Below are 12,747 nucleotides of genomic sequence, written 5' to 3'. Positions count from 1 at the left end.
AAGGAAGACAGAGCCCAAAAAAAGACAGAAAAGTCATGGAATCATTTTGTTTAGGGTCTGATTTCTGTGACTCTGCATCTACTCTAAGTCCCAAAGAGCATTAAAATGCTCTTAGCTTGCTCAATCTTTGGCAAATATTAATTAATGTAGCCTCATCACGCCCTGAACAAAAGAATGGGTCTGAATTAATATGCTTGGGATTAGCATCAGGGTTGGCCTGGATATGTAGTTTTCTAGCAACGCGACTAATGAGAAAGTCTCAGAAAGAATCTCTTTCACGTCCTCCTACACTAATAATAGATTTAAGCATCGACTCTCACCTTTTGTCAGCGTGGCAAATCCCCAAATTATCAAGTACATTTCCATTTGTAAATTCAGAATTAATTTTAATATAAGAAACCAATGAATCCACTGTGCACTGTTAATCTTTTGAAAAAAATGGGCGTCTTGACAGTATGAAGTCTCGTGCTCCAGTTTCTGAATTATGAAACTCCTCTTGATAAATGCAGAGAACAGTGGCAGTGATTAACTGCCCCCCTCCCTCAAGTACAAAATGATAGAGTATGTGCTAAATGAGATGGCACAGGCAGCTCTGAATGCTCTGGGTGTGGTAGCGAGGACTCCAGGAATCCCAGGCTCACACTGTGCTTCCGTCATCTCCTTAGCTTCCCTGACTAAGCTTCAGAGGATGGTTTTCAAATCTACTGACATTTACTCACAACATCACTTCAAGCTGCTCTGACTTCCATGCACCCTAGTCACACTCCACAGTTACTATCTACTTTGGTGGGTGTGAGTAAAAGACTAGTAAGGACTACTTTTATGTGGTCAGTAATTAGTCAGTAAAAGTTGGTTTCTTCTGTAGCCTGTTGAGAGAAAATTCACGAAATTCTGAAATTGCTGTGATCCACATCTTTAAAAGAATAAACCATTCTTCACTTACTGGGTGCCAAGTCTCCGGTAATTGCTTATTGAAAATGCATCAATGGTAAGGGCATTCAGAATTATTGCTGGGTACAAGATATATTTTTCAAAACACTGAAGCCAAACATAGAGTCTTTCAAACCACATTAAATGGGTGACATCTGAAAGAAATACAAAAACCACTTAGAACAGCCAGTCACAAAGTATTTTTCCTTAAATACAGAATTAATAACAAGTGATATTCCCTCTCCACTTCAAAATTGCTGAGGACTCCAGAAGCTAGAAGTGGTAAGGATTTTCTCTCCAGGGAGCACCTCTCAGCTTTGCTTCTGCACAGTTCAAACCAATAATGTACAGTGACTCAGGTCAGCATCCAAGTCCTTGGGTCGATTGACTTCTGCAGATAGGTTACTGGCACCAATGCAACGCTGTCTTGCAGAAAGTGTCAAGTTGTCCAATGAGTGAGGTAGAAAGGATGCAGGATTGGAAAATAATCCCCTGGACTGATTTTACACTTGGGACTGGTGTCTGGGCTTTTCTCTTTATCTTTTTAATCTTTAAATCTATAATCAAATCCCTGGACAGTATATACAATGAAGAGAAAGCTGATCCTCAAACCCATCATTCAGAACCTACTACATTTTTCTAAACTTCATGATAATGGAGAATGGGACAGTGATGTCTATTAATGGCTAAGATTTTTAAGTCAGACCAGTTTAGATTTGACTTCAGTCTCTACCAACTCTTGGGGGTGTGACTAGAACCATTTGTCTTTTGATTCCATTTTCTGTGTCCCGTCCATCCCCTGAGACTCCTACTGGAAAAGAATCCTCCCTCTCTGCTGCCCTCCTGGTGGGTGATGGATACCTACTTGCAGCACCTCTTGCCTCACTAGCTGGGCTAGTGAGCAGGGGCTGCTCTCTCTGGTCAGAGCACAAATTTCCTGGACCACATTAGGAGCGGTATTTTGACTTAGATCTAAAATGTGCCCCACTCAGTTTCACTTTGGAAGTGGGGCCTGGTTAGAGCTGGGTCATTGGAGGCATGACCTGGAAGGGTGTGTATTCTTGTCCTTGGCTCCTCCTTCCTCTCTGTTTCTTAGCTGCTACAGAGTAAGAATCTTCCTTCCACCATGCCCCTTTGCCATACTGTTTCTGCCTTGGAGCTGTCCATGGACTGAACTCTCTTAAACCCGTAAGCCAAAATAAATTTCTCCTCCTTTAAGTTGTGGTGTTTGGTATTTGTCCCAGAGATGGCAACCCTTAGAGATGGACTAAATATATTTTACATCATGAGATGGACTTCAGTTTTTTGGAGGGGCCAGGGCCAGATGTTACGGATTAGATCCAAATAAATCCCAAAGTCTTGTATTCACAGGTGGGGCTTGGTTGGAGGTGGGTCATTGGAGGCATGACCTGGAAGGGTGTTTTCTTGTTCCAAGATCATCCCTTTTCTCTCTGCTTTCTAGCTGCCATGGGCTGAGGGCCTTTCCCTTTGCCATGCCCTCTGCCATACTACCATACCATTTCTGCTTGGAACCAATCAACTATGGACTGAATCCTCTTTTTTTAAAAAATGAGCCAAAATAAATCTCTTCTCCTTTAAGTTGTTGGTGTAGGGTACTTTGTCCCAGTGATGAGAAATTTAATACAGGCAGAGAAAGCTCCTTTCTAGTGTTAGGAGTCCAGAGCCAGGGCTTGAGATCCCCTCTGCTTCTGCCTCAGAGAGAAGTACAGCAAAGGCAGGCTCAAGGTTCCCAGGGAGCCCACCCGTTCTCTGTCATATGCTTTCACTTTGCAGCAACCTGGACACTGTGACAGTCTGGATCCACCAGCAGACAGCAGCAAAGGAGTCATTCTGCTGGGCTTCACCCTCTCTGCCCCAGGGTCGAGTCTACATCTGCCAGGGAGGATGGAAGTTCCATCACACATCTGAATCACATTCTTCAACAGTTTATGGTTTAAAAAAATGCATCCCAATATTCGGTCATGGGGGTAGAATTCTATCATTTTTGTTGTTTTACTTAGTTTTAGTCTGGATTGAAAAACAAAAAAACTTGTGACAGAAAGGCACTGTCACACTTGTGACCAAGGCTGTCCCCTCCAAGTCACTCACCCAAGATTCCAGGACCTAATTTCCCAGTGACTCCCCTGGCACTTTATGCAAGGGGCCTCCAGAAGAAACACAAACACACAAGGGCACGCATACACCCTACTGAAACTAATGTTTTACTCTCTTCTCACACGGCCTATCTTCAGTATAAGAAGGTATTATCTCTGTAGCCCAAAAACAAACAAAAATACCTTTACTTGATTTAAAACATGAAGTGAAATCTGGCATTCAGAAATCTGAGTTGAAAAGAATTCATGGGAACAAGACAGCAATGGGGAGACTGGGCCGAGTGAAAAGCTTTCATGACACGGGAACAAAACACAGTGAGAACAGACACCTGACAGGGAGCCTAATAAACGAAGAGAGGTGCAATGGGGAATGATAAAGATTGAAAGAAATCATAATGATCAATGAGATAGAGGAAGAGTCAGGAAAGCTGGAAGACAGTTGAGTTCAAAGAGTAGGAACGATGGGTAGGAATTCAGCTTTGGGCTTTCTCAACAGGCAATGTGTAATGCTTCCTAGGGTAGATTTGGAAATGTGTTATTCCACAATGAATTATCTTTTAAACATAATAAAGTCAAGGTATATTATGCATTTCACAACTAGATGAAAGGACTTTAATCTTTTGTGAAAGTACATGAAAATTAAGAAAAAAAAAATCTTCAAGACCTCTCTACCATTTCCTCCAAGCAAATGATTCTACTGCTTTCTAGAGAAAGTGGAATCTTAAAGGTACTGATGCCCTCACCTTCCCACCCCTTCAGTGACAAATAAGTATGCAGTCATCACCACACTTTCTCTTCCTGAAGCCGAGCCCCACTGAGGTACTGGACCTCAAGCTCCCCGCCATCTTGGCTGCACAGGCCCTCTCTTGCCACACAACAGCTCTTGCCCATGTGCAGCACCCGCATCTCCTCTATCGCTTTTTGTACAGCCAAGCTGCTGAGAGCCTTGTCAGTACCTCATGACCTCACTTCTATGTCTTCTAGATACTGGGGAAACTTCTGCCACTGGGCTTTTGCAGCTACACCTGCTCAAAACTGCACATGGCCAGGGTCCAGAGATTTCCTGACTGCCATAACTGACACATTTCAGTCTATCTCACTGGTCCTTTCCAAGGTGTAAAAATCTCCTCCTCCCAAATCCGGTGCTTGATTTCCCCATCACTCAATCATCTGAGCTTTCAGGATAAATCTTTTCTTACTCTCTCCATATTTTATACATCTGACCTATAAGTAAATCCTATTGGCTCTACCTTTGAAACCTGCCCCCAAATTCAAGCACATTTTTCTTCTCTGCCGCCATCATTTTGGGCCTAGCCACCATCGTTTTCTCATCTAGACTAATAAAACTTCCCTAAGACTGGTCTTGCTTCTAGGGGCACTTTAAAGATTTTGTCACAACTCCATTTGAGAATCACCAATGGCTTCCCATTCTCATTATAACAAAATGTGAGGCAAATAAATTTTATTTAGGTGACCGTCAAAAATTTATCCTTCCCTTAGCATAGAACTGGTGCTAGGAAGTGATGCCCTGCTGGGGATTATGTTTCCCAGTTATTTGTCTTTGTGAAAGAACTGTTAAGGCTCCTTTCTGCCAACAGGATAAGAGCATCACACACGTCACCTCCAAGTGGAGGTGCTAAGTATGGCTTGCATGATCCTCCGTGTTGCTTCTCACTCTCTGCTTGCTCAAGAATGTGAAGATTCAATAACGTCCTTAAAAGTACAACACATACATCCACAAGTCACTGTGGCCCTCTACTGTTCAAGGGACAGACGCTTTGAACCAAAATCCCCATGGAGTTTGCATAAACAAGAAGTAAGCTTTTACTTTGTAGTATAGGTTTTTTTTCTTTTTTTAACTAATTAATTTTATTGGTACATTTTAGTTATAGATAATGATTGCACTATCATAAAGAATTTGTACCTGCACATGATATATCTTGCTCCTGCATTTTTCCTATTTCCCTCTCCTCCCTTTAACCCCTCTTCACCTCCTTATTTAACAAAAGCTTTGTTTCCATTTTTTCTCTCTTCTGTTTTTCTTTTCCCTTCCTTCCTTTCTCACCTCTTCTTCCTAGTTCCCCTTCCCATCTGAACATTCTCTTCCTAGTTCACATTTTCTATTATACACTTTAGTCCTTATTTACACCAGAGAAACAATGCAATATTATGTGTGTCTGATTTCTTTCACGTAAGAGTAGTCTCAAGATACATTCACATACCTAGAAATGTCTCAAGTTCATCCTCCTTTATGGCTTGGTAGTACTCCATTGCACTACTACATCTCCTTTATCCATTCATTGGCTGATGGACATTCGGGCTGTGTTATGGTTTTGCTCTACAGTGTCCCCCAAAGTCTCATGTGCTCAGATTTCACGCCTACCACGTCCTACCTGGAATACCCTCTCCACCTAGCTACGTGGTTTGCTCCCTCATTCCTTCAAGTCTCTACTCAAATTTCACCTTCTGCATGGGTCCTCTCCCCACTGCCCTATTGAAAGAGCCTCTTCTCTTCACTACTTCTCTTCACCCATTTATTTCTTCCTTATAAAACATATTCCTATCTCCTGTCTTATTCATTTATTTGCGCATTTGTTTAGCATCTACTTCCCCTGATGAATCCTCAGCTCTGTAAGGACAAGGACTTTGTTGCTAGCTCCAGATTTGGAAGCATGTTATATGTGAGAGTCACGCACAGTTTTGTGTGCAGTTGTAGTTCATTCAGCCTCATTGCCATAGAGGAATGTGCTATGTGAATATGCATGGCCTAATTTTCCAGCATACTGAGGATGGGCATCTGGTCGGGATCTGGCCTATGCTATTCATGAAGAGTGCTGCTGTGACAATTCCTGCACGTCTTTGGATAAACACATGTGCATGTGTCTGTGAAGTGTACACCTGGCTGTGAAACCACAAGGTAGTTGGGTGTGCTGCCAGTAATCGCCAGAGGATTCTGCCAAACCATTTTCCAAAGTGACCATGCTACTACACACTCCTTCACTCCTACACACTACACACAAAAGATGCCTTCTGTTTGCTCCACATCCTTGCCAAAGGATCTTTTCTTCATTTCAGCCATGCTGGTGTCCTATTATGGTTTTATATTACATTTCCCTTAGTGATTAATCTCATCAAAAACCTCATCTGTTTACTGACCATTTGAATACACAGTTTTGTAAAATACAGTAGCTCACCATGTCTATTGCCTCCCTCTTGGATTACATGTCTTTGCCTTACCGAATTTTAGGAATTCTTTAGGCATCCTATGTATGCATCTTCAGTCAGTATATATATTGAGATAATATCTCATTTATGATTACTTTTCACTCTTTTAATGTATCTTTTATAGTTATAGAAAAGGAATATATACTATTAACATGCCCTAACTTACTTTTCTTCCTTTCACAGCTCTTTAAGAGACAGATATTTTCACCATATTCTCTTATACTTTTCTCTAAGACTTTGCTTTGTTTTATTTTTCCGGTCTAGAGCTAGAAACCCTCCAGAACTGGTTACCATGTACAGTACGAGACAGGCACCCAGCACTGTGTCCCCATGTTGCCATCTGAATGACTTCCACCATTTATTGAAAAGAATTTCTCTTGTCTGTGCTGCCCCAAACACTATGCTTTCTGTGCCTCTGTATCTTCGGGTGCTTCCCTGGAATGCTCCTCAGACTTTCCTGCTGGAGAATCTCCTGGTTTTCTCACAGGACCAGCCTCATGCTATGTGGACTCTATGGGACTCCATGGGCCCTGCTTCCAATGCAGTCACTGCCAGCCTCTGCCAGGCTAGACCTAGAGTGTTCGTCCTGGTAGAAGCAGGACTTAGCACTGACACCATTTAGAACTGTCAGCTGATGGTGATGGTACAGAGGAATAACTTTTAAGAGGTTTTGTGACTGTATTTGAATGCTTTATAAACGGTACATTCCCTTTCTGCCTGCTCCGGCAGACCTGTCATCTTCCCCTTACTGTCTTCCTGTCAGTTAGCCAGTACCTATCAGCTGTCTGCTGGACACTGACCTGGGCCTTCTCTACATATTACCTCTGACCTCAAGGCAAAGTATGTTATTCCTTTGTGTCATGACTGTATGTGCTGAACTCTATAATTTTAGTACTTATCACAGCATGGGGTAATATTCATTTATATATTAATCTTCCCACTAGGATTTGAGTTTATCAAAGGCAGGTGCTATATCTTATTTGGTTTGGTGCTTCAGGTACACAGCAGAATACCTGGAATAGAGCTGCGGTTGTGTAGATGTTATTATGCTCTTATCATTGTTAGTGTTTGGGGAATTCTGGATAGTTAAATTGAACAAAGATGGACTCAAAAAAAGCCACCCCTTGGAATTGCTTTTTTCATTATAAAGCAAAAAGATTTCTAACTATATAATATTAAACATTTCCTATTTTAATCTTTTCTAAGGTACAGACATTTAGTTTTAAGTTTCTACATGAAGATTTTTTCTTGATTTCTCAATTTCTAAGCGATCAACAGTGTCAGATTGAGGCCATCACATCAAATGCAATTCAGCCTGCTTATAAAAATACATTTACAGAGTTCTATCAATGTTTGTCACCAATTTAGAGAAACATGACAACCTTAGCTAGATTCCTGCAAAAAAAAAAAAAAAGTGAACAAAGGGAAATATAAGTCAATCTCATCTTCGGTGCTATTAGAAAAACATTTGCATTAAGAAACGTGCAGAGGCTCATCACTGTGAAGTAACCCGGGAACCATCTAGCAGGGGAGGGCCTGTCAGATATTCAAACGCTATCACATTTGCTATTAGAAAATGATATTTTCCAGTGGTGGAGATAAGACTGATTCCAGTGGAGGGGCATAATCCCATTGCAGTCCTAAAGGCTTTACTGTAGATCATGATAACAAAAACAGGTTTGCCATAAGAATTTCAGTTTACACACCTCAGAAACACATAAAACAGTGAATTTCAATTAAAATGGAAACCACTGGTATGCTCTGAATTTGCCATCCGTGCCTTTCCAAATATTTGAGAGTGAAATTACTTGTTCCGTGAGACTTCAGCCACCTGAGCTACAGGGAGGTGTGTATGAATGTGCGTGAAAGCGCAACCCAGGTCCTCTTTAGGGCATGAGATTAAGACATTCAGGCTTATAGGAGACTCAACTACTTGGTCCCCAGACTCAGGAACAGGGAGTTTGTGAGGTCTGCATCGAATATGCCAGATCATATTCAGGGAGGATGGCCGAGACCGGGAGATTTAAGAGATGATAACCAGTTCTTCAGCTGGAAACAGAGCCAGATGACAGCTATGAAGGAGCTCTACCAGGCTTCTGAAGGAAAAAAGACCAAAAAACAGTAATTTATTAGTTAAAAATACTTTATTACTTTTTTACAGAACCCTTAGTCACAAAGAAAAAGAAAGAAGAAAGAAAGAAAAGAAAAGAACAAGGCATGGAGATGCAGGCCTATAATCCCAGTTCTCTGGGAGGCTCAGGAAGGGGGATCACAAGTTTGAGTCCAGCCTGGACAACTTAGCAAGAGCCTGTCTCCAAATTTAAAAATAAATAAATTAAAAAGAGCTGAGGATGTAGTTGGGTTCAGTCCCTAGTACCCTTCCCCCACCAAGTAAAAGGATTATATGGAGAGAACTAGGCGAACTGTGTAAATCAGCTCTTGTGCACTACCCAACTGCCACCACACAGGGAACGGATGTGCGATCACTGCAGTGTGAGTACGGCAGACAAGCAGCCCATCGTGCCTTCTAAGGGTGGATTCTGACTCCATGAGAAGCCCAGGTGAGAGGGAAGCATGTACGTTCACACTGCACTCACCAGCGAGCACTGGATGGCACGGGAGGTAGCCATCCGGAGAGACACGAATCCCAGGGCAGTTTTCCAGCATCCGGCCAAAGCAGAGATGGAGGAGGACGTGAGGAAAGAGCTAAGATAAATACTGGAAGGACAGAGCAGGAACAAATTCCAGAGGTCACCAACTCCAAACCTCTGAGTTCAAGTTCTGTTCGCCCTACTGACAAAAAATTAATTCCACTTTCGTTCTCGCTGCATCTGTCCGCTTTCCCACTGCTGTGTCCCAATACCTCACACCCACGACTTAAAAGAAGAGGTTTAATTCGTCTCACTTTTTAAAGGAATTTCTGTCTATGGTCTGTTGACTCCAAAGCAGAAGCATCAAGGGAGAAGGCTATGGCAGAGCAAAGAAGCCTACCAGTTCACAGAGACCAGAAGCTAAGCAGGGGTGTAGGGCCAAGGAGGAAGACTTCAGGACCAGATACAGTGTGGCCACGCCTCCCAGACACACCCAGACACACCCAGAGGTGTGCCCCACCAATCCCCCAAGCGGATCTCGAAGCTGATCCAGTTGGCTCTCCACTCTAACCATCATACTTACCTACCTTAGAATCTTTCTACCAGTATTGCTTCAATCTCTAGATAAGGGCATCCTTGAATAAGCAAATTTACACTGAACGTTTACAGTTAAAGGGATAGGGAGACAAACCAAAAGGTGCACAAAAATATAAGAGGAAGCTGTAACAGAAGTACAAGTCAGGAATTCTGAATTCTCAGGAAGCTGTAACAGAAGTACAAGTCAGGAATTCTGAATTCTCAGAGAAAAACTTGAGTCTTTTCTTATGAAACAACTGTAAAAGCTAATAAAAAGGAAAGCTTGCAAATGTAATAACATGATAAATTTGTTTCTAAAGTCCTCAAATTGTCTCAGTAGTCATACAAAGTTAAAAAGAAAACCTTTGCGATGATACTTTATAACTGCCTTTCTGTAATGTCCTGAATATGCAAAGAGACCATAAAAAGACATTACTTGAGCATTATCATTTCTCTATTCCCTGGAATACTAGGCCCTTGAGCAAATGATGGCAAACTAATTATGCCATTTACAAGTTTATATATGACTCCTTACAACTGAAAGCTTTAAATTTTCTTAAAGGGCTTTCAGGTTGTGTTTTATTTAGATGTTTATGCTACTAAAATAGGTCCTTCTCAGCAATTAAAAATTAATCACAAATCCTCAGGATGGTTTTGGCTTTAGGAAGACAGCCTTCTTCAGATCTTGAATTAGGATTTGAGCTGTGAGGATCCAGAATTTCCTGCTTTAAAGGAGCAGGAAAGCAGATGCATTTCAATGCAGGGCAGGCAGATGGACTAGCCCTGGTCACTCCACTGTAAAGTGGAGTGAGCATGACGGGATTTTGCCAGGGAACCAGCGCAGCCCTGATGCTCTGCAGCCAGATGCCATGTTCCTTTAGCTATCACTGTATATTTCAATAGATTTTGTATGTGTCATTAGGTTTGACAATTCCTATGGATTAAATCTATGTAATGAGTCATTTGGAAAGTACTTCTACCTACTGACCAAAAAAATTTCTAAACTGCATGGCATGGAAATCAAGATTACACAGGGTCTCTGACTTCCCAGCATCATGGATGAAATGAGATATAAAGAAAGGCTCAAAATGACAACATTTCAGAACCATAGGATGAGAAGGCGAAGGATGCACTCATGGGGGAGGAGGTACTTTCTGCTTCTGAGGACTGTGCCAAAGGCTATAGATGTCTTGGGTTAATAATCCCACTCCTCCACAATTCTCTGGTATGGGACTCTTGGTTATGGATGACAAAGCTTAATCACCATGTTAAGCACAGCTAATCAGGGACACAGCCAGGATAGCAGTCCACTGATCTTATCCCAAAGCCTATTCTCTAGGCCTTGACAGAACAGTTTCTACATAAACAGTTTCCTGGAGAGAAAAATCCTAGTCATATAGAAAGGACCAGCAGTCAAAAAACATCAGGTTTCCCAAAGCAGCAGTGAATTCTGCGGAATGATGTGACCATGCCTTAGAATCCTGAAAAAGAAGCACCTACCACCTGCCGGTGTACACTACAGATCATCTGTGAAGTACAGAGGAGAGACAAATGCTTTGAGACCTGGGAGGTGTTGGCAAGCATCCTGTGCACACACACCTTTTGAGGGGACTGAAGCCTGTGCCTCACTCCAAACTGGGAGAAGGGTGAAAAGGGGTCATGCCGATTCTGGAGTGAGCAGGTAAGGCAGATAGGTGTAGTAGACAGGCTGCCTGGCATGCCTGTGTTTGTGGAAGATGGGAGTGAGAGCTGGTTACACAGCTATTGGAAAGGTGAGTGCACAGCACACACATCCGCAACCCCCAACACCTGAGTGAGAAAGGAAATGCCATCCTGGCATGCTGCTGGACTGACAAGTGAACACTTAGACTTGATAGTCTTAAAAAGTAAATAGATTTTAACAATAATATAAATAATATAAAGACTGTGTTGGAAGGAAGGGGAAAGGGAATGTGAATGCTTTAGAGAAGACGAAAGAGGAAAACCTTTATCTTTCATAAGATGAAGCCACTAGCTAAGTGAAGCTGAAATATCAGAAGCAGCAGAACAGGAACATTATCGTTGTTAGAAGTATCAATGTAAAGTCAGAAGAAATACCAAAGAGTCGGAAGTAATTTTTCCTGGAGAAGAGGAATCAGAGATGGGGGGGTAGTAGCACTGACAGGGTCTGCTGCTTTTCATTACAACTTGTTCCATTTGACTTCTAACTATGTGTTACTTTGACACAAACCAAAAATACGTTAGACAAAGCAATATCTTTCAGAACCATGTCTATCACGTGCACATAGCAGTCGATCTGCACATTGATGGCCAAGATTCGCTAAAATGCAAAGAAAATCTCATTGAAGAATTACAAATTTGGGGCTCATTAGAGAAGTAGTGAGTTTTTACAAATTATATCTTATATAAGATTTTCAAGTGATATGTCTTGTTATTTATATAATCTTTGATTCATTTTTTTCTAAGGTATCCAAAAATAATAGCGTTTTTCAGGAAACAGCAAGCTTTTGCACACTATTCACAGACAACTGCACATGAGCTCATCCCACCTTGCCCTACAGCAGTTTGCCTGCTTGTGCCAGCCCACTGGAAGCCTTTCTTTAGGAGAATTTACAATGCACTACTCATTCATTTGTTTACAACCAATATTTATTAAAGACCTACTATGTGCCAGATACAAATCCAAATTTAATTATACAAAGCCATATATTTTCCAGTTTATATGTTTAGCCAACCAATTAGAAAGATTTAACCAATGAAACATAAAACTAATTGTAGCCAGAGGTGATGGCGCGCACTGTAATCCCAGCATTTGGAAGGCTGAGGCAGGAGGATCACCACAAGGACAGCGTGGTCTATATAGTGGGTTTAAGACCAGCCTGAACCACATAGTGAGACCTTGTCTCATGAAACAAAACAACAACAACAACAACAACGACAAAAAACCTAACTGTAAGCACCCCAGTAAGGTCCAAGCCTTCTGCTTCTCAGTGTCTGCTTGTAGGGCTGGGCATAGCACCCTATTCCACTTTGCCACCCACTGCTGTACTATATCATAGCTCTGTGATGTTAGACCCACTTCTGTGTCATCAGTCCTAGGGTATGGCATCATGTGAGAAATCAGTGACCTTTTAGATGAATGGGTAGTATATTCAGGGGCATTTCTAAAGTGAACAAATAAGTAAACAATGAATTCCAATAATGTAGTCATTCTTTTTCTTTCTCTTATAATTCCACTAAACTCCACTTTGTTTTTTGGTTTTGGTTTTGGTTTTTTGGTTTTGTTTTTTTTTTTTTTTTTTTTTTTTTTT

The 12,747-nt window shown here is 41.6% G+C and overlaps 1 protein-coding gene across 1 annotated transcript in view; it reads right to left on the bottom strand.

Moving 5' to 3' along the window:
- Pcnx2 (pecanex 2) overlaps window positions 1–12,747 on the bottom strand; it is a 205,321-nt gene that overhangs the window by 94,369 nt on the left and 98,205 nt on the right. The window contains exon 21 of the mRNA XM_010622007.3: window positions 944–1,085. Within this exon, the coding sequence (XP_010620309.1) occupies window positions 944–1,085 (142 nt within the window). The remainder of the gene's footprint in view (window positions 1–943; window positions 1,086–12,747) is intronic.

This window comes from Fukomys damarensis, unplaced genomic scaffold (genome assembly GCF_012274545.1).
Source record: "Fukomys damarensis isolate Sample0158 unplaced genomic scaffold, DMR_v1.0_HiC HiC_scaffold_10, whole genome shotgun sequence".
Lineage (NCBI taxonomy): Eukaryota > Metazoa > Chordata > Mammalia > Rodentia > Bathyergidae > Fukomys > Fukomys damarensis.
The sequence above is the reverse complement of the archived record's forward strand: the minus strand, read 5'-3'. Positions and strand labels throughout refer to the sequence as shown.